Genomic DNA, 23,445 nt, shown 5'->3' with positions numbered 1-23,445 from the left:
TACAGTCTACATTGTAAAAAATTCTGTCAATTAAACTGTACAACCCAAAAGAAACAATGCTAATCAAACAGATGTAAATCGGCTCACTATAGAATCAAAATGATTGAAGTGTATGGTGCGTAAATGATGCCTCCTTTATTTATGCTGGGATAATTTACTTTAAAGACCAGGAAAAGGACTTCTTCTTAGCCATAAAAGTGATTTACTGAACATATGGGAGCCTGATTAAAATGCTCATTACAGAGGAAAATTTCAGATGGCATTTAGAGTTTTTGCATCTAAACTCTTCATATGTACAATTGTCATAATGTTTATGTCAATCTTGTGAGATTTGCATTAAACTTAACATAAAATGTGTGCAATACACCTTTAATTGAAATTATCATCTTTTTTCCTATGACTCAGAAATGAAAATTTGATGGAGAAATGATCAAGGATGCATTCTATCATTAAATTGTATGATATTATGCTTGTTTTTTATGAATTTTTGTTGAGGACAGCAAGCTAAAGTTCAGCTCCTGTCACATTTTTATAAGTAAAAATGTATGTTTCTGGTAAAATGTCCCTTAAACATGATGGTTCTTGTTAAGGAAACTAACACTTATTTAGTATGAATGCATATTATTATGTAAAGTGATAGTAAACATATTTTTAGTATTTAAATATATATTTCACATAACATTACAAGGTGCAAACCGCCCTCTAGTGGCCACAGACACACTTCACTGAGAATCCTCTTTAATTCGTCACTTTTGGTTTACCATATCTGAAGACATCAAACAGATAAATTAAGAATATATAAAATATTTACGCGAAAAATAACGATTTAAATATCAATTTTGGGACCAATAGCCAACATAGTGCGTATATAAAATATGCCTATTCATTTTACATTTACAACACTGACCCATATCCTAAGTTACATCAGTTCCACAGCTGGATAACGGAAAAACTTCAGCTACGCTAAGCTAATAGCCTATTTTGTGCTAACCTCCACATTTACAGTAGCTTTCGATATTTTGTTAAAGTCACGCGAAAAATATTGATTTAAATATCCATTTTGGGATGTACTACAGCGAAATACGTGTTCATTTTACATTAAAATAGGCTACTTTACGTATCTGACCTTACATAACCAACATTCAGATCCACAGATGGATAACTAATTTCAGCTATGCTAAAGATAATAAATGTACAGCCTATTTTGCGCTGACCTCCATACAGTAGACCTCTATTTTGTTAAAATAGTCACTCGAAAAATGTAAATATGAATTTTGTGACCAATATAAATAACCCATTAAAGGTTGAAAATAACCCAACACATTTTAACTCATCCATTGGGTTAAATAAACAACTCTACGTTTTTAGAGAGTAATACTATATAGTCATTTTACATTAAAGCAGCTACTTTACATCTCTGACCCTGCGCTTACCCTACGTCAGTTCCACAGCTGCTCGCAATCAATGTGATTGAAAACTTACAAAGCACAGCTGCGACAGCTATCTTGATCAGTTCTCCAGCCACGCAAATGCTCAAACTGATCCAGAATCAGGTCAGAACATAATAGCACACTTCTCGACACAAAAATGGAACTTAATTAGCACACAAACAGACTTAAAGTACCAAACAATATCATTCCTTTGCATTAGCCGAGGCCAACATGTCAGTCTACTGAATGATTTCAGCTATGCTAAAGCTAATTAACGTAGCCTAATATTGTGTGCTGATTTTCACATTTAAAGGCCTCGATATTTTGTTCTGTAATGAATTATTGAATGTTGCTGACACCATTTACTAAAAACACTTTGCTCTAACAGGCAGATTAATAAAGAAATTAGTTCTGTCCTCCCTAAAACGTGATTTACGAGTAATTTTCCAATTTTCTTAGACAAAATTAACTTCATGGATGACTTCTACAAAGCTAACCGTTTGTCTGTTAGAAAGTGTAGACAAACTGTATTGCTGTCATTGTGGCATTTAATGTAAAAGTAGGTTTGTTTCTGTCCTGCTAACTAATGAATTGTGGAATATTGATAAACTATTAGGCTAAATTTGATCAGACAAGTAAAGAAAACATCAACAAAACAACCAGCTTCAGTTCTCTCCAAATTGAACAAATATACGTTTTGTTTACATTAATATAATGTTTGCTCTTATTAGTTTATCTGATCTTTAACAGTAAACGTTTTTAACCATTTAAGAGGTGTTATAGACGCCTATCAGATTTTTTATTGTCCATAAAAACAAAGTATTATTAATTACTTAAATATTAAATAGAAGCTTATTTTTATGTTAAAATATTTTTTTCTATGCCCCAAAAAAGTTTCCAGAAACGTATAAAAAACCTTGAACTGTAAAATTGAAAGTAATAAGCTTAAATGTGAACAAACGCAATGAGCCTGTGTTGTTTATACAGGGTTTAGCGCTAAGGATATTTTCTACTGGCCGTTCTTCCATTGGACCAGTGGTTCAGATTTTTACTTGCCCTGCCAAAATTTTCACCGGTCCCACCAAGAAGATAAAATAAATAAATAAAAAATAGCTTATTCTTAGCCACATATTTTAAATAATCTGTCAAATATTGCCTGTGAATCTAGAATTTAAATGTTTAAAAAATGTTCAAATATTTAGCAGTAAAATAAAGCAGTATGGAAAATGTGTAGGTATTTTATTGCAAAACAAAAGGTGGCTGACTTAAAAGTGACGGAAAACTATGCAAAACATCACTTCATTCTTTTCGTCGTGTTGTACCCATGTAAATATCCAAATAAGTTTCCATAATGTTAGAAACAGAGGTTTTCTTTTAGCCTCATAATTTGATGTTGCAGTCTCTTTACTGTACTGGTTTTTACCAGCTTGTGAAAAAAAAACAAAAAACGTCACAACATACAATCAGATAAAAAGAACTTGAACGCCATAAGGTGTTTACGACTTCATAGAAAAGGTAACATTCAAAGACTTAATAGCACAAATTGCTTCTCAATTCTAAGACTGTATATATGCACGCAATTGACAAATAGTCTCAGGCAAATAAAAATTTTGTGACAAGGCAGCACTGGCCTGATAGGGCTAGTAACAATTCTCTCTACTGTCCCTAGCATCTCTCATCCTGGCCCCGGGCCATCGGGCAGTCCTTATTGTTGAGCCCTGTCATATGCCATTGGAAACCCTGTGTAAGGCCGTACTTACACTATCTACAGTTGCCTCGAACCGGGCCAAAGCACGCTTGTCCCCCCCCCCCCGTCTCCCCCGACGGCCCGCACTCACATTACAATTGGGGCTAGGCACGCTTAAGTCATCGATGCTGAGCTGTTCAGTAAGCACTCTCACTCATCACAGAGGAGATTTCTCTAGTTATATCGCTTGCGGATGTGGTGACACGCAGTCAGATATTTCGCTGAACAGACCAGCCACTTTTGACGCTCATAAATAATCATAAAGCCCTCGTGCTGCAGGAATTAGGAGGTTTGCTGAAGGTGCGCAGCTGTTGTGCAGTGAGGGGTTTAAACTACGGCAGTTTGCGTTCACTGATTAGTAAGAATGATTCATAAACACATATGAAACAGTCCCTTCAAAGTCACGTCTGGCTTTCAGTTTCGGGCTTTGGCGCGTTTTGCACTCACACACAAGCGTACCGCGCCAAAGCCCAAGTGAACCGTGCTCATGCACACCTCTTCCAACCGGGCCAGGGCTGGCCAAGTGAACCGTGCATGAGCACGATTCAGCGCACACACTTCTCAAATGATCCGGGAACTGGGCCTGAGCATGGTTCGGATAGCATAGTGTGTGTAGGCTCTAAAACCAAGCTTTTTGTGGCATAGAGAAACAATAATTGGTATCATAAACATAATAACTTTTCACTTTCAACATTTTTTCACCCTCAAAAAAAGACTTTTGCTGCTTGTTAAACTACTTATTTGAAATTTCAGTTGAAACACAATTACGCCCTATTCACACGGGGCGTCAGCGTCAACGCTTCCCATTCACTTTGAATGGGTGACAACAGGCGTTGCCGAACTGCATTGTGGATCCGTCGGCGCTGCTTCAGAAGCGTTCCTCGCTGCAGAAGTTGGGACCAGCTCAACCTTTCAAGCGCCGACGGAAGCGTCAGCCAATCAGATCGCTGTATGCAAATACACCAGCTCAGACAGTGGCCTATTGCTGACTGAATTTCATTGGCTGACGCTTCTATGACGATCGTTTCAGCTCCAACTTCAGACACGCCCTCTGTCAAGTGTTGACGCTGAAGCCCCGTGTGAATAGGGCGTTAGGTTTTTGTTGGGACGACTTAAGTTAACTTAATCGAATTGTGTTGAGACGACATGAAGGAATTGTGTGGAAAAAAGAGCTAAATATTAATCTCAGATGATGATCAATCTTAGAATACACGATGACTTTTTTTCTCTCCTTGCTTTGCATGATAAGCTGTTGTATTAACAAGTGAGCAAACAGTTTATAGTGCATGTTGTAATGTCAAGGGTGTGTAAAAGGGATGCGCTTCCTCCTCGTTGTCATTTCTCTTTGCTTAGCTGATCAATTCTATACATCATCTGCTGATTCCTTAGGTTTACTGTCACCGTTCCAGATTCTGTTTAGAAGCTGCGGGAACCAAAATTCTGAACAGATCGGTAGGTTAAAATTTAATTGCATGTCTTTTAAATCAATCATTTTTATATGTCAAACACAGGCACACATTCTGTTGCCAACATGATATGCAAATATAAAGTTGGTTTTATATTCACACATTCATTCAAGTAGTCCCAGTATTGTTTACCACACTAATTTGAATATTTGGTCTGAAAATGCATTTAAGTATGACTATAAAACAACATTAGTGCTATTTAATTGACTGTTAACAGTGTTGTGCTTTGATAGACAGTGACTGCTAATATGATTCCCATATTTATAATATGCAAATAATACTTTACTTTGATTATATTGCTAAGGAGAAAGTCTGAATGTGTGAATTTAAAACCCATACTTTATTGAGGTAAATTTGATGTAAGTTCAGTTGATAAGTGTGTTGTAAAATGTACTATATAGGATGTGACATTTGCAGTTAAAACTCCAAGCATAAATTCAGAGAAAGTATATGTTAACATTATATTGAAACATCTGTTTATATTTTCCAAAACCACAAAGTTGTACGAGCAGAAAAATATCAATCTGTAAACGTGTTTTAGCTTTTGAAAGAGGAAAATAAACATGTTGTTTATGTGACCAAAAAAGTTAGCGAGTTTACAGTGTACAAAAATACTGTAAAAATTCTGTGAATTAAACTGCACAACCTGAAATAAACAATGATAATCAAAAGGATGAGAGCTGGCTCTCTGTAGAGCAAAAACAAATTTTATTTTACTTTAAATTTATGAGGGAAAATCGTCGTTAAGGATGTGACGTCTCTTTATAATGCATGTGACAGATGTGAAATTGGCACTTGTGTGACTTCAGTAAATCAAATATAATTGTTTGAAAACATTTATAGAGACATTTGTGAGTGTTTTTACAGAACTGTAAGATACAAGCCTACTCAAATCGCTATTTTGGCAAGCAATTTTTCATGTCAAGGTTGACATTTGCATGGAATTGCTCATATGCAATTACCCTGTAGACACTCTTTTACGGTTCTATAAAAACAGACTGAGACACAATCACAGTGTATATATAGCTATTATGTCAGTTAAATAGCATTAAAACAGTTTTAATGTCATTGTGAAATGTCACATTATTGAATATCTGTACAAATTAGTGACTACAGAAATGAATTACTACGCTGTACAACCCAATAGTCAACTTTACCAAATGTAATGAGTGTAGCTGAATCAGAATTGACTGAAAGTTAATTCTACTCATTTAAAAAAAGTTTTAAACCCAGTGTTGAAGGTAATGAGTTTAATTGTCGCGTATGAACTGAAAAGCCGGAGGGGGGGCCGTGGTTGATTGGCTGGATGTCGTGCGAGAACTAAAGACCGTGTGGGGGGAGGGGGGTGTTAGTGGCTGGTGTCGCTGGGGCAATTCAGATCAATTTGGAAGGACACTTTCTATCCAAGACTAAAAAGGGCATGTGCACTGCACAGTTTGAGCTCTATGTGTGCACGTGGCCGGCTCATATAGACTAGTTTTATTTATTTTTTTAAATCAAATGGTTTGTTGTTGCTTTAACTTATTGGGTTTTACAGTACTCAGTTGGTTTGAGTTCTCTTCATTTATTGGGTTTTACGGTGCTCAAAGTGAAGTTTATTCATAAAATAATTTCGAGTGGATCACGTGCTTATGTCTGAACACGGTTGGTCTTGCATTAGCTACTGTATGTATGATCCACCAATCAGACGATTCCTAACCCACTATAAAGAGCCAGGGTTTCTCACTACAGTCATTCGATTTGAAGAATCCCCCCTTCCACCCCTACTTCTCCACCTTTCCCTTCACATGGCGGCATGGTGGCCCAGTGGCTGGCGCTGTTGCATCACAGTGGGAAGTCACCGGTTCTAGTCCTTTATCAGGACGTCTGTTGTTTCTGTGCAATCATTTTAGTCATCAGCTCTAATCAAGGTGGAGTTGTCGATATACCTGAGCTCGAAGCTCCCCTCTCGCCCTGCAAACAGGAGGGAGCCCAGGGCTCAAGGACCTTTTGGGCTCAGGGCTCTCTCCCGGAACAGCATGCCAAATTTGCTTATAATTAATCATCAGCTAAGTGGGAACTCTTGAATTGCCTATTTACTCAAATGGATTAAGTTCACAGTACTCATTAGCATTAGTTCTTGAACTTAAATGGTTTTTAGCAATCGGTTTCAAAGTTTGAGTTGCCCTAACTTTTTGAGTTTTACAGTGCAATATTAAATCTGTAATTCTACTGTAACAGAATCATTTACCTAATAGAAAGCTTACAAAACCTGTCACTGGTGCAGAACCTTTTCAAAAAGCACACTTTTGTACTTTCCAGGTACATATTAGTTGCTTAAAGGTACATAAAAGTGCAAATATGTACCTCATAGTACATTAACAGTACAACATTGTACCTTTAAGGAACCAATATGTACCTGTAAGTACAAAATTGCACTTTTTGAAAAGGTTTTGTACTATTTTTCTTCTTCTGAGAGTTTGCCATGTTAAGTTTTTAAGTGCTGAAGAAGGGAACTTAAAGTTCATTCCAGTGGTGTAGTGGTGTGTGCATGCATTTTGGGTAAACTCTTAAATGATGCCCCCCTCCCTTTTTTTAAAGAAAGGGATGAACACTTTGTATTTAATTGGGCCAGTGATGTTTGCACAAGGTCATTTAACTCCTGCATGACTTGACTTTGCTGTATATATCATGATGAAATGAATATCACCAACAGAAGAGTTGCAGATCTTCATTTCTGCCCCGCAGACTATAATTAGATAACTTATGAACTCCTTGTTTGTTTACACATGAAAATGTTATAATGTAAGTCTGTCATCTCGCACAGAGTCTGTGCCAGTCAATTCTTCTGCAAACACAGAACTCCTTGGCACAGCTGATTTGCAACAGATAGTAGCCGTGGGCCAGAGTGTGTCAACAGCATTATAAGTTTAAAAGTGCATTTAGCAAATATTAGCCTATACTGGTACACAGGCTTAAAGGATAAAAATAAGATGCATTCAAACTAGGGCGAGCATCATGTTTAAAAATGAGATTAGCTTACTTTAAAGCAAACATTAAGATATAATTACAATATATTCAAACATTATGCTACGCAAACTGTTTGATTATAAATAATACCTGAAATGAAAAGCCTTGCTCATTTTTGGCTAAGATAACAGGAAAAATGGTGGGCAAGTTTTTATTATGATATAACACAATTAGTTCTGTTCTCACGATTTCTTCCCACCCAGCACGAGACGTCTTTTCGACGAACTTTTGCTGGGTGGGTTGTCAGAGCAATGACGTCGAGTGTTATTGTTATTTTCATTCTTGTTGCTGGATCAGAGCTCTGAGGAAACCATAGATATATACATTAGATGTCGCCTGGCCTGTTGTTGTCTATTGGACGGAATGAGTCAATTGGGCCGCCATCTTGCTACAGGGTAGCGCTCCTTTGAAATGAATGCGGGACCAAGGTACAGTGGAGGACTGTGGCCATGCAAAGCCAGAGATATACACATATACACATATATCTATGATCGGGAGTTTTCCTGGATGTTAGTATGTATTTTTTTTTTCTAATTACGAAAATTATAATTTTACATCACTTTTCTACATTGATGGATCAGTGACCGCACGGGCATTCCTGACAAAAAGCTTGTGTTTGTGTGTACAGAAATATACTATCCGCCCTCCCTGTTAAATTTAATATAATCCGTGTCCTGAAACACATCTCCTCTCCTGCTTCTCCTCACTTCTCATACTGACAGAGGGAGCGATTAGTTTGTGAATGAATCCCCCGAATGACTCTTTCACTAACGTTAGCCGACAATAATACAAGTTTCTGGCAGCGCAGCATCTCGTTGTCATATGTCCTTTGCTTTATTTGCTGATTTTATTCAACAAAACTAGCATAAGCCGAGTGTTTAGTGCGAGTTGGAGCTGCTTTGCCGTATGGTGAATGCAGTAAGTGACTGTATTATCATCAATAACGTTACCTGATTAGCACAAAAGTTCAGAACATACAAAAACAGAAAAAAATACCTATGAAATGTTCTGCCTTTGTGCTTTGTTTTCTTTGTTTGCTCGTTACTACACCCGTAGACAGCGCTAAAGTCCCGCATCTTCACGTAATAACTTGACTAGTGCGGTTGAATGACACTTGTCCTGGGAGCACTGTAACAATGTGGCGGCGCTATTGACGCATGCTCAGGGTCCCTATGCGATATCTAGTGTATATATCTATGTGAGGAAACTAGGAGCATGCGCAAAACAATGAAACCATCGCAATGTATGAAACTTAAAAACGAAGCTAGTTTAAATGTACTCAATAATGCGAACGTAGAAAATACAAAGTTAATAACATTTAATAGTGCCAACTTTTTATAATTATGCTCCAGCTTTTTAATGATTAACATAATAAATAGCACTAACTATGCTTTATTTTTATTTTTTCAGTTGTAAATATGTTTCCCTTCAGTAGATTTCCATACGTGACGGCTCTCTTCTCTTGTGGCATCTTCTTGCTGTTTATCTTCCTTCAAAACACGGTGATTTACAACTCCCTTCAAACGGTTTACTCCACCGGAGGTCTGTGCGCCTGTAATAAATGTGTGATGGATCTGAACGACGAAGACTGGTTCTTCATTCGCTTTAACCCTACAGTTCCAACTCTGCTGAACAGGAGAAACAGCGCAATGCGGTCGGACGTCTTCGAGTGGTGGCAGGTAGCTACACAGCTTTTAAATAAGTTCATGATATTTTTTGGTAATCCTAATTAGGGAAATCATATAAACAGCCATTGACTATTAAGAGCAACAGTGTTTACAGTCAATTAAATAGTGCTAATGTTTTGAAGTCATACTAGCATGTGATTTCAGACTGGATATTCAAAGTAGATTAGCATGGTTAACAATATAGGGAGTGTGTCACTGAACGAATGTGTGAATATAAAACCAGCTTTACCTCAGTGGGAGACTCTGATGCTGATAAAACCCCATTTCCGCCACTGAGAGAAAAAAAAGATTATAAAGTCAGAATACTGGGTTTTAAAGTCAGAATTGCGAGTGAAGTCAGAATTGCTGGTTATAGTCAGAATTCTGAGTTTAATGTCAGAATTGCGAGTTACATAGTCAGAATTGCGAGTTAAGTTAGAATTGCGAGTCAAAGTCAGAATTGTGAGTTATAAAGTCATAATTTCGAGTTATAAAGTCAGACTTGTGAATTATAAAGTCAGAATTGCGAGTTACAAAGTCAGAATTGTGAGTTAAGTTAGAATTGTGAGTTATAAAGTCAGAATTGTGAGTTAAGTTGGAATTGTGAGTCATAAAGTCAGAATTGTGAGTTATAAAGTCAGAATTGCGAGTTAATTTAAAACTGTGAGTCATAAAGTCAGAATTCTGAGCTATAATGTCAGAATTACGAGTTATAAAGTCAGAATTGTGAATTATAAAGTCAGAATTGCGAGTATCAAAGTCAGAATTGCGAGTCAAAGTCAGAACTGTGAGTTATAAAGTCAGAATTACGAGTTATAAAGTCAGAATCGATAGTTTTAAAGTCAGAATTGCAAGTTAAGTTAGAATTGTGAGTTATAAAGTCAGAATTGTGAGTTATAAAGTCAGAATTGTGAGTTAATTTAAAACTGTGAGTCATAAAGTCAGAATTCTGAGCTATAATGTCAGAATTACGAGTTATAAAGTCAGAATTGTGAATTATAAAGTCAGAATTGCGAGTATCAAAGTCAGAATTGCGAGTCAAAGTCAGAACTGTGAGTTATAAAGTCAGAATTACGAGTTATAAAGTCAGAATCGATAGTTTTAAAGTCAGAATTGCAAGTTAAGTTAGAATTGTGAGTTATAAAGTCAGAATTGTGAGTTATAAAGTCAGAATTGTGAGTTAATTTAAAACTGTGAGTCATAAAGTCAGAATTCTGAGCTATAATGTCAGAATTACGAGTTATAAAGTCAGAATTGTGAATTATAAAGTCAGAATTACGAGTTATAAAGTCAGAATTACGAGTTATAAAGTCAGAATTGCGAGTTATAAAGTCAGAATTGCGAGTTATAAAGTCAGAATTGCGAGTTATAAAGTCAAAATTCTGAGCTATAATGTCAGAATTACGAGTTATAAAGTCAGAATTGTGAATTATAAAGTCAGAATTGCAAGTTATAAAGTCAGAATTGCAAGTTATAAAGTCAGAATTACGAGTTATAAAGTCAGAATTACGAGTTATAAAATCAGAATTATGAGTTATAAGGTCAGAATTACGAGTTATAAAGTCAGAATCGCAAGTTATAAAGTCCGAATTCTTAGTTATAATGTCAGAATTGCAAGATAAAAAGTCATTTAAAAGGGTAATTTTAGAAAAAGTCAACCAATTTCCAGATGAAAAAACTGTGTACGGATCATTTTTGACCCATTAGTCAATATGGTTAACCTTCTTATGCTTTTGTGCTGTTTTGTTGGACTGTTTGTTTCTCTTGTCCTCGTTTGTAAGTTGCTTTAGGGAAATTTGTCTAAATGATGAAATGTAAATTCATGTCTTGTCTGTGGAGAGGTCAGCACCATAAAATGTTCATTCAATGAACTGACAGGATGTCCTACCTGCATGTCAAATACCTAGGTATTTGTATAACTTTCACTCTGTTTGCATAGACAGACATGTACCAGACACTATGCAGACTGAGAATGGAAGACACACAGCACATTCCTTATGTTCATCTAAACCAACAACACCTGGGCCCGGTTTTTCAAAAGGTTTAATCCAGATAAAATAGACCTGGGTTTAGTAATCCTGTTTTTGCGATCCATGATCACGTAATCCAGCTTACTTTTTGAGCCAGTTTTTCAAAGCAACATCGGATAGGAATTTTTCAGGATCACTAAATCTGGATTATGAGTGCTCAAACAGGATAGGAAATCACAATGTAGAACTATAGATTGGTAAAGAGCAACAAGTAGAATAGCCAGTGTGGGGTCAATTTTTAATTTTGAAAAGACACGCACATTAAAAAAAAAAAAAAAAATCCTTTTTTAGCAGTCCGCTCATCTGAGACCTACAACACAAACACTGTACATTGAGGATGTTTATAACAAGTTTCAAATATAGATGTATTGAATTAAAAAAGACTTGTCAAAAATCCTTTGTCCAAAATCCTGGTGGATTACTTTTGAAAAAACGTGATTATAAGCAACCATCACAGTTATTAACGTCTACACCTTCCCCAAACCTAAACCCAACCATCACAGTTATTAACGTCTACACCTTCCCCAACCCTAAACCCAACCATCACAGTTATTAACGTCTACACCTTCCCCAACCCTAAACCCAACCATCACAGTTATTAACGTCTACACCTTCCCCAACCCTATACCCAACCATTATCGTTATTAATGTCTACACCTTCCCCAACCCTAAACCCAACCATCACAGTTATTAACGTCTACACCTTCCCCAACCCTAAACCCAACCATCATCGTTATTAACGTCTAAACCTTCCCCAACCCTAAACCGAACCATCATCGTTATTAACGTCTACACCTTCCCCAACCCTAAACCCAACCATCATCGTTATTAACGTCTACACCTTCCCCAACCCTAAACCCAACCATCATCGTTATTAACGTCTACACCTTCCCCAACCCTAAACCCAACCATCATCGTTATTAACGTCTAAACCTTCCCCAACCCTAAACCCAACCATCATCGTTATTAACGTCTAAACCTTCCCCAACCCTAAACCCAACCATCATCGTTATTAACGTCTACACCTTCCCCAACCCTAAACCCAACCATCATCGTTATTAACGTCTAAACCTTCCCCAACCCTAAACCCAACCATCATCGTTATTAACGTCTACACCTTCCCCAACCCTAAACCCAACCATCATCGTTATTAACATCTACACCTTCCCCAACCCTAAACCCAACCATCACAGTTATTAACGTCTACACTTTCCCCAACCCTAAACCCAACCATCATCGTTATTAACGTCTTCACCTTCCCCAACCCTAAACCCAACCATCATCGTTATTAACGTCTTCACCTTCCCCAACCCTAAACTTAACTGTCACAGTAGCATGGGCATTTACTTAGTGAGCGTAATAATGTCCACTATTTATTGGAACTGGTCCAGTATGTCATGCTACAGACTTCAGCAAGGACATCTTAAATGATTTACCAAATCTGAAGTTCTGATTCTTAAACACATGGTGGCAGCATTGCAGGATATATTTTTATATATGTGCTTTACACTAATAAGATGAATCATATTTCTGGATTTTTGTTATGCTACAATAATGCTACAATATTGTTTATTTTATTTAATTTGATTAAATGAATAATAATGCAAAGAAATTAATTCTTAAGTTATTATAGTACCTCAAATAGTCATCAAATCACTTTTATCGTCACATCAGCACCAGCATGTGTACTATGATGAATGAAAAGATTAGTTGCTGGTTCCAGACAGTGCAAAATACAGACATACTCCGAAAAAAAATAAATAAACAATATACTATTAGCAATATTGACGATAAATATGTAAAAGACAATAAATGCGTAAAGAAACACATTAAACACATGTAGACACAGATAGATAAGTACACAGTCAAAAAGGTGTACACATAGTTATCTAATAGTAATGTCTTTAGAATAAAATTGCACCATTGTAATGGTGATTTGTGCAAGAGCTGCATTTTAAAATGCCTTCAGGATCCTTTTTTGGGAGCTCTGAAACCTTATCCTTTAACATTCTTATAGGGTCTGCAATCTGATTCACAAAAGGCTAATTTCTCAGATGTGGTGGACATATTGTTTTCTCTGTTCCCCGATGAAGAACACTATGTAGTCACTGATCCAAATCGATGCAGGATCTGCGCTGTGGTGGGAAACTCTGGGAACATCTTGGGATCCCATTATGGTCAACTAATAGACAGCCACGATTTTGTCATAAGGCAAGTTGTTGGAAATATAAATCATAAAACTAAAAAAAAAAAAAGTTAAAATTGATTGTCTATGCTCATTCCCAAGGATAAATAAAGGCCCAACTAAAGGCTATGAGACGGATGTGGGGTCTAAGACCACTCACCGGATCATGTATCCCGAGAGCGCTATGGATTTGGACAACTCCACTCATCTGGTGCTTCTGCCCTTTAAGGTCAAAGACATGCAGTGGCTCATCAGTGTTTTCACTACAAAACACATCACAAGGTATGATTGCTTGATGAATATTTGAATAGATGACAGATATATAATATATATAATATAATATATTTTATAAAATATAGCGGTTAACTTACACTACCTGACAGATCTTGTCGTCGATGCCAGTTGTAAGAGCAACAATTTATAACTTGACTTCTAGTTTCTGATTAATCATCTGTTGAGCTGCATCCCAATCGTCACAAAAACTGCAAGATTCTCACAGAAATCAGTCAAGTTTGGTGAAGGAAGAATTATGGTTTGGGGTTACATTCAGTATGGGGGTGTGCGAGGGATGGCAACATCAACAGCTTGAGGTATGAAGACCATCCAAGCTCATGGGAGTCATACAAAATATTTGTTCTTGTTCCACTGCACCATGCCTTTATATTCTATACTGGACATTATTTCTGTTAAGTGACAAGACTTTTGTCTTTTTTTTTTTGTAAGTCAGAGCTTACTGTCCTAATTAAATTATTAAAAATCAAGGCATGATCATGTTTTATTTTGGTAAAATAAGCGTAATCTAGAGGCCTTTGGCTTTTATAAGCCACTTCTGATACCAAATGATCAACTAGAAGTCAAGGTATTATTTGTTGTTCCTTAAAACATGGATTGACAACAAGATTTTTGTGAGGTAGTGTAAGTTGGCATCAGTAGTCTTGCATATTGTGCTGTATTTCCAAGTGAAATGGCTTCTTAAACTAGAAATAAGTCATTTTTGTCCATTGGTAATTGATTGAGGGGACCTTGGTAGCAACAATATAGCAAAATGGTCATTCGCAATAGTCACATCGTATGATAATAATATAATAATAATAATATAATATTTCATATTTTTAATATAATAATTCAGGCATAAATTGTAAATTTTTTTACTTCAATAATGATTAATTACATTGATTCATTTAATAAGTTTTATTATAGATTTACATAAGGCATTTGATACAATAAATCATAATATATTGGTAAATAAATTAGAAACTTATGGTATTAGAGGAGTAGCCTTGAACTGGATAAGCACTTATTTAAAAAATAGGCAACAGTTTGTGGAAATTGGCAACCACAAATCATCATATCTAAATGTAAGTTGTTGCATACCACAAGGATCAGTTTTAGGTCCAATATTGTTTATAATTTACATATGTGTAAGATATCAGAGTTGTTTATTTTTATTTCATTTGCAGATGATACGAGTATCCTTTGTTTTGAGGATCATTTTCCAAAACTTATGGAGTTGATTAAAACAGAAATGAATAAATTGAAATTAGGGTATGGCGTAAACAAATTGTCTCTAAATACGAGTAAAACACAGGTTATGTTGTTTGGGTAATTAAAAAGTAGTTATAATATAGATTTAAAAATTGATAATATAAAGAAAGTATATGCAATTAAGTTTCTTGGTGTTGTATTGGATCATAAAATTGGTTAGAAACCACAAATAAATAACGTGATATCAAAATTAGTAAAAACTGTAGCAATAATGTATAAAGCAAGATTTATCCTGCACAATAAATCAATGTAAATGTATATATTATATAACACACTTATGTTGCCAAATATGAGTTATTGTGTTGAAGTTTGGGGGAATACATATAAATCTAATTAACGATCCGTAAGTACAATGCAGAATAAAGTAATTAGACTAATAGAAAATGTGGGGTATTTGGAGCATACAAATCCTTTATTTTTAAATTAAAGAAGTTCAATGATTTGGTTAGATTTAAAGAACAGCATAACTTATGTTTAAAGCTAAGAATAAAGTACTTCCGAAATGCATACAAAAGTTTTTTGAAGAAAGACAAGGGGGGTATAATGTGAGAGAAGAACTAAATTTTAGGAGGTTGAAAACAAAGACAACTTTAAAAAGTTTGTGCATGTCTGTCTGTGGTGTAAAACTATAGAACAGTCTAGATCAGACTCTCAAACAATGTCAGCATAATAATCCATTAAAAAAGTTAATATATATAAAATATTATAAATATATAAAATATATTTATAATAATATAAATATGTATTAAAGGAATATAATGATGAAGGCGATTTGAAAAAGGATAATGAGTAATTTGCAGTACTATGCATTTTTTTTCTTTGGGTCTGTTACAAAATGCAAAGGTACAAATGGAGTCAAACATTTAATAAGTCAAAGATGTTAAAAGGATAAAATATGTTTCATATAAAAAGAAGAGAAATAAGTTGAAGTAATTGACAAGTGATGGATGTGGTAATGGGGTGGGAAAACAATAAGCTTGTGCTTCATCCCACTCCATTTTCAACCATGTTGAAATGTATTTATTGTTAATGATATTTAATGTGTGATATTTTTGTTCAAAAATAAATAAATCAATTTAAATTACTGTACCTAAATACTGTTAGACTCAAAAATAAATCCAGATTAAACTGTTTATTTCAGGTGTATTTTTTCATAACTGTAAATATGCTTGTAGATTTGTTATGATTTTTTTTGCAGATGCACATCTCTACAGAATCATCCCTGTCAATCTAAAATGATCAATTCTCAAGTCATCTGATGAAATTGTAGTAATATGGCAATATGTATCGCAGAATAACAAAATATCGCAATGTTAGTTTTTCCAATATCATGCAGCCAAAGATGATTTGCTATTGGTTAATTATAAATGTAAACTATATGAGGTCGACCAACAGCAAACCACATTCCCCCAATCAATTTCCAATGGACAAAATCTAAATTTTCTAGTTTGAGAAGACTTTTCACTTCTTTTTTTTTTCCCGCCTCTGTGCCAGAACATGTAATTCAATTCAGTTTAAGTTTATTTGTTTAGTGCTTTTCACAATAAATAACAGTCCAAATCTGTTTTACAAAAGGTAGACGTTATCAGCCTACTTAACTCAACATCTGAAAAATTAAGGAGTTGTGTATATGGTGAACAGTATAAAAACATAGTTAACCTGCAGCGGTACAGTATAGTGTCTTTTCCACAAAGGTGACGTCTATGTGTATAATACATTTTCAATCAAGTGTATTTGTGTATTGCTTAAGATTGTGTGTTGTCCTTAAAAACCTCATGGGGCTTGACATCAGAGAAAAGAAGTCATTAGGTGTGCCCTAAATCTTATACTTAGGCATGATTTGAAGCCATTTTTTTATGTAAATAGTGTGACAAGTGCTCTCACATAAAAAAGTAAATAAATATACATAATAACTGCACCTTTAAATTGAAATACCTGGATGACTCACAAAACTAAGGAACTGAAACTAAAACTAAATACCTGCTTGAGCTCATTAAACTAAGGAATGTTGAATTGCATGAAAACAAAACAAAATAGTTTACAAAATTAAGTTGTGTGATAAAATGTAATGACACATGGAAAAAGTATTGCACATAAGGAAATGGAGGTGTAGAAACGCCCAGATAGCAGCTGAAGTCTCTAATTATTTATTCAGCAACACTTTGCTATTTATCATAATCAGGGCTTGACATTTTTTTGATCACCAGCCACTGTGGCTAGTAGTTTTCCAATGTTACTAACCACTCGCCATTTTCGCTAGCCACAATTTTGTTGTTGGGAAAATATATTTTATATGCATGAATATGACTTTGACAAGCTAAAATTACTTGATTTAGATTTTGTGGAATGTCCACATGCCTTCTAATTCATTTTAGTTTTTGTGTATGTTGTGTATGAGCTTGCTCAGTGAGCATTAGCACATGGTTCATGGTTTCATAGTGTTGTATTACAATTAGTTTTTATTTATTAGTTTTTTTTTTCAGAGTTCGAAGGATTTACCAAATTTATCTCTATAACCAGACTAAAAATAAATAAATAATTATTTGTTATCCACAAATTTTAAATAATGTGTCGAAACAAACAAATTATAGCTGAATACTATTTATTCAACAAAATATTCTTTAAAAAAAAAAAAAAAAAAAAAAAACAGTTGACACCAGTTAACTACCCATAAATGGGAAGTTAATATCCTATATCTTGTTTAAATAATGGTTAAAGCGAAAGCAACCGGTGCTGCTTACAAAAAGACCAATCTGGAGCTCTTGAAAGCAGCAGGACTGTGGGTGCATGAGCATAACTTTTTGTTTAGTCTGTTTGAAAGAGAATCGATCACACTAGTTGCGTTCCCAGACATGGTTATGTAATGTAATGTGTACTTGTATAGCGCATTTATTGTGTATGGCCATACACCCAAAGCGCTTCACAATCATCAAGGGGGGTCTCTCCACACCACCACCAGTGTGCAGCATCCACTTGGATGACGCTACGGCAGCCACAGGACAACGGCGCCAGTGCTACACACCATCTATAGGTGGAGTGATCGAGCCAATTTGGTGGATAGGGATGATTGGGAGGCCATGATCGTAAGGGCCTATTGAGGGACTTTGGCCAGGACACCGGGGTTACACCCCTGCTCTTTATAAGAAGTGCCCAGGGATTTTTAATGACCACACAGAGTCAGGACCACGGTTTAACATCTCATCCGAAAGACGGCGCCTACTGACAGCATGGTGTCCCCTTCACTTTTACTTGGGCATTAGGTCTCATACAGACCACAGGGTGAGCACCCCCTGCTGGCCTATCTAACTCCGCTTCCAACAGCAACCTAGTTTTCCCTTGTGGTCTCCAGTACCATCCAGGTACTGACCAGGCTCAGCCCTGCATAGCTTCAGTGAGTAACCGGTCTTGGGATGCAGGGTGATATGGCTGTATGTATGTATGTGTATATATGGCTGTACGGTTGTTTCAAGCAAGGAAACGGGAGCTCCCACATGTTTTAAACAGTCTCGCACATTACATCAGCTGTTGGCGCGAGTGATTGTCCTCTCATTCAGTATTCAACCTGCTTTCTTTTGCCCACACGAACAAAGTTATATTTGTCAGTCATGCTACTTTTCTATTATAAGATCGCAGTTGCACCAATATTGGGCCATCCTTATTGTCGAACCTTGCTTTTAAGAAAACTACAATTTAAAAATCATTTTCAACCAGCCATTATGGCTATGAGGTGGCTGTCTAACCCGCCACAGCTATGGCAGGTTGGCGGGTGTTAGTGTAAAGCCCTGGTCATAATTAATATTAGCTGCTTCAGTCCAGTGCCGTTTTAACTAAGACGTACTAATGTAAACGGGGCCTCTGTGTGTATTTTTTGTGAGCATGTTGCTTCTGCGACGGGGGCGGGGGCGGAGGATCGTGATGCCAGCACAGCATCATGATGTCTATCAGCCATCGGCGATGGGCGATGGTGTCATCTATTGACCCAACCCTACTATTGACCTTATTCGTCAATGCTGAAGTGCGCTCGTTTTAACGAATGCTTTAAAACTTCCGATTCAGTCGGATTAATAAGGAATAATAAACGGCAGAAAACGGTCAAACTACTTGATCTACAAACAAGTGTGTTAGAATAATATCATAAGAAAATCAACAACATCAAGCAGCAAAACGAGCTGTTTTTAACGTCTAAAACAGAATGGAAGTAAATGAGAGCTGAAGTCTCAAGCCAAAAAGATTCAAATGACTGCGCCCGCTTGTACACGAGTAATAAGGTCAATAGTATTCCAAAATGAAAATTTAGATTTCATTGGGGACTGGAAACTTTCATGATTTTTCCCGCTTTATTTCTTTTCCTCAGCACTTATTTAAAAGTGAGACCTACCATAAACGCTGATCGAGAGAAGGTGAGAATCATATACATTTCTAAATAACATGCACATGTTGATCTGTGTAGTTTTGCTAAACAACTATAAATAAAAATGCAGTCACCATCACCTGAAGTGTAATCATTCCCTAAGGTGATGATCATCCATCCTGCCTTTATAAAATACGTCTATGAGAGCTGGCTGCGGAAACACGGCAGTTACCCATCAACCGGATTCATTACGCTGATATTTGCCCTGCATATCTGCGATCAGGTAAAAGTTTCTTGTTTCATTACCTCCAGGGATTTTTTTTTTACTATAGTTATGAACTCAAGACTGATTATAAGGTAAAACGTTTTTCGGCATCGCTTGAAGGTCCTGTGAAGTGCTTCGAAATGTACATTTTTATTCGATGTATAAACATCGAAGAGAGGGTGGGACAAAAAGAACCGCCAATAGCATTTTGCTTTATCACCGGTCTGCCAGTGAGAGTGGTTGAGCTCAAGTGCATCAAATGAGAAGCGTCTTGAGGGGCGGCAGGGCATGTCAGACACTAGATAGCATTTGATTGGTGAGAAATTGGAGTATATAGTGATGTGAAAAAAAAAAAAAAACTTGATTCATTTAGGCCACGGAAGTGCACAAACTACAAGCTTTACATGTTTATATTAAACAATACAGAATTGTTTTATATAATGTAAATATATAGAGAAATAAGTGGTCACACTTTATAATAAGGTTCATTAGTTAATGTTAGTTAATGCATTTACTGACATGAACAAACAATGAACAATACATTTACTACAGTATTTGTTTGTGCTAGTTAACGTTAGTTAATGAAAATACAGTAGTTTATTGTTATTCATGTTAACTCAACTAATGTTAACAAGCATGGACTTGCATGTTAATAATCATTAGTAAATGTTCAATTATGATTAATAAATGCTGTACATGTGTTGTTCATGATTAGTTTATGTTAGTAAATGCATTAACTAATGAACCTTATTGTAAAGTGTTACCTAATAAGCCTATAAATGTACTGGTAGTTTAATACAAGGTTTTTGTAGCGTAACACACAACACCAACCCACACAATATATCACTTTAAAATATTAAAAATATTAATAAATGTCACCTTTTTTTAACTTTTCGAGGTTAAAAGTTGTTGGAAAAAAGATCAAGGTCCCAAACTGCAATACAAAAGCATAAATAAATTGGAGAAAATCAAACATGGATCACAAAATACAGAAAACGGCTCATTTTTATCCATATTGATTGAGTTTTCAGATGCATTATTTGCTCCGCATGATCATCCATAAAATAACATCAGTCAAGCGTTAAGAGAGTGGATTTTTGCGGAGCCTTATCGGCTCTATATTATTGCGTAATCCACACACATGCAGGCACACTAATCTAATTTAATATTTAACTTTCAGTTCGATAAAGTGCATTGGAGTCGCTGATATGCTGATTCTTCTGTCTCCCACACAGGTCAGTGTTTTCGGGTTTGGCGCTAAGCTTGACGGGAACTGGCATCATTATTTTGACGAAAGCTTAGCTCACTTTAACAGAGGCCGACATGGGGGAGATTATGAAAACAGAACCATACACAAGCTTTTGCTGATGAACAAGATTGCCTTGCATAAAGGGCTGTAATGTTGACATATTGGTACAAGTGAGGCACAAAAAAAGAATTATTTATATGAATATTTATCATCTATTTTCCTGTTTAATCAGGTGGGTTTTTTAACAAAAATGTTCGTATTTACAATGGCCTGACATACAGTGGGATAAATAGAGAAATAAATAATAAAGACATATATGATGTAGGACTGCAAAATGGTGCCGGAGTCCAAAACAATGCTAGAAAATTGTATATTTAGAGCTGCTGTTGTTACATTAAAATTGCAGCATCTAAATATGCAAACCTATGTGCTCTCACATGATTTATTTATTGTATTTGTGTTGTATTTATTCACACTGGAGCAATATTAGTGTATTTATTTTGTCCTGTACAAGAAACAAATGGCTGGGATCGATGTAGATAACACACAAATAAAATAAAAAAAACATTATAGCCACATAAAGGATGTCCTCAGGCGTAACTATCAATTAAGACTCCATACACTGAAAGAAAATGGTTCATTGCAATTGTAAGTGAATTTAAGCAAACAAATTAAGGTAAATCCAACCAATATCAATTGTTTACAGACACTTACCATAAATAATAATTAATAAATCCAACGTTTCATTTCCTTCAGTGTAAATGTAACCTGAATCTACCTGTATATGCTGTGATTGAATGACGTTAAGTATAAATGTTTGATGCTTGTCAAGCAGCTTCTTTACATTAAAATAAATATTAATAATTGTTATTGCATTGTAATTGTTGTGTTTGTTCAGTAATCCTTCAGTAATCCTAATCCTAATTTGTTGAACTCAGTAATTCAGTAAAAGTGTTACTGTAACTGAAACATTTGACAAATTCCCTGTATTGTAAGAAAACCAATCAGGCATTTGTCAAATTGTGCTTTAATACATTACACAATGCGCAAAGGCAGAATATTGTATAAAGCCAAGCCTATTTAATTGGTAGTGCAGTATGGTGATGGTCAATAATATTAAAAGTAATGCATATATAAAGATGTTCTCAAATTCGACACACTCGCTTTAAATGCTCTTTTATAAATGGGTTGCGAGTTGCGCATTATTTGATTTTAAATACTTGTCTCGAGTCACATTATGAAGCGTAAATCTAACCTGTGTCTCATTAACCACAAGTAAACTTCACTGTACAACTCTAAGTTAATTCAAACTCTTTGAAGAAACTGCAAAAGCATTTAAGTTTTAAAACCAAATGGTTTGAGTACTGTAAATGTATAAAGTTACACATGTATTACACATATACTGTACATTACACATACAGTTGATGTCTGAATTATTACCCCCCGTTTATTTTCTTCCCCCAATTTCTGTTTAATGGAGAGGAGATTTAGTTTAACACATTTTCTGAACATAATAGTTTTAATAACTCATTTCTAATAACTGATTTATTTTGTCTTTGCCATGATGACAGTATATAATATTTGACTAGATATTTTTCAAGACACTTTTATACAGCTTAAAGTGACATTTAAAGGGTTAACTGGGTTAATTAGGTTAACAAGGCAGGGTAATTAGGCAAGTTATTATATAACTGTGGTTTGTTCTGTAGACTATCGGGGGAAAAAATTAGCTTAAAGCGGCTAATAATTTTGACCTTAAAATGGCTTTTAAAAAATTTAAAACTGCTTTTATTCTAGCCAAAATACAACAAATAAGACATACTTTGAAAATTTCCCTGCTCTGTTAAACATCATTTGGGAAAAAATATTTAAAAAAGAAACCAAAATTCAAAGGAGGGCTAATAATTCTGACTTCAACTGTATATCATTTTTGTTTATATCGTTAAACATGTATAGTACTAGTAATCTAAACATTTCAGTAAGTTCAGTTATTAAAACGAATTAAGTCCAAACAACTATATTCTCAAATGCTTTGGTATATAAAGTTACACATAAAACGGCATTAATTCCCTCTACTCATTTGGTTTGAGTTCTCCTTAATATAATCACTTTATGAGTTGCCATAACTTTATTTTCATTACATCAAAGTACCTTTTTTAGAAAATAAGTTAAACTAACTTATTTAATTTAGCAATTTTTCACTGTAAGGTTTTACAGAGCAGTTTCTTTTTGAACAAAGGCCATGTTCGCATATACACATTTTATTTATGAACCGTTGTCTCTGCTTTTCTGTTTAAAAAAAAAGTCAACATAACAATCTGTAACAGTACTTGACTGACTGTAATCTAATATTTCCAGTTCTGTTGCGGTTTAAATCCGTCTTTGTGTTTAATATTTGTCTGCACAAACAGGCTGATTATCTGTAATCCTAAACGTATCATAATTAATATGAACATTTGTAATGTAATGCGTATTTATATAGCACATTTATTGTGTATGGC

General features: G+C 35.3%; 1 protein-coding gene across 5 annotated transcripts in view; it reads left to right on the top strand.

Annotated features, from left to right (window-relative positions):
* The first annotated feature begins 1,507 nt into the window (after nucleotides 1-1,507).
* Nucleotides 1,508-23,445, top strand: part of st3gal1 (ST3 beta-galactoside alpha-2,3-sialyltransferase 1) — a 23,353-nt gene continuing 1,415 nt past the window's right edge. Inside the window, exons 1-8 of one of the 5 annotated variants that reach the window (XM_087295303.1) lie at nucleotides 1,508-1,553; nucleotides 4,567-4,629; nucleotides 9,088-9,331; nucleotides 13,367-13,560; nucleotides 13,637-13,816; nucleotides 19,434-19,479; nucleotides 19,594-19,713; nucleotides 20,931-21,814. In XM_087295303.1, the coding sequence (XP_087151429.1) occupies nucleotides 9,221-9,331; nucleotides 13,367-13,560; nucleotides 13,637-13,816; nucleotides 19,434-19,479; nucleotides 19,594-19,713; nucleotides 20,931-21,095 (816 nt within the window). In that variant the 5' untranslated portion in view covers nucleotides 1,508-1,553; nucleotides 4,567-4,629; nucleotides 9,088-9,220 and the 3' untranslated portion in view covers nucleotides 21,096-21,814. Of the gene's footprint in view, nucleotides 1,554-4,566; nucleotides 4,630-9,062; nucleotides 9,332-13,366; nucleotides 13,561-13,636; nucleotides 13,817-19,433; nucleotides 19,480-19,593; nucleotides 19,714-20,875; nucleotides 21,815-23,445 lie in introns of those variants that run through there. The other 4 variants (XM_087295302.1, XM_087295306.1, XM_087295304.1 and 1 more) reach the window with 4 other exon arrangements.

This window comes from Danio rerio, chromosome 19 (assembly GCF_052040795.2).
Source record: "Danio rerio strain M-AB ecotype USA chromosome 19, GRCz13ab, whole genome shotgun sequence".
In the NCBI taxonomy this organism is placed as follows: domain Eukaryota; kingdom Metazoa; phylum Chordata; class Actinopteri; order Cypriniformes; family Danionidae; genus Danio; species Danio rerio.
The sequence above is the reverse complement of the archived record's forward strand: the minus strand, read 5'-3'. Positions and strand labels throughout refer to the sequence as shown.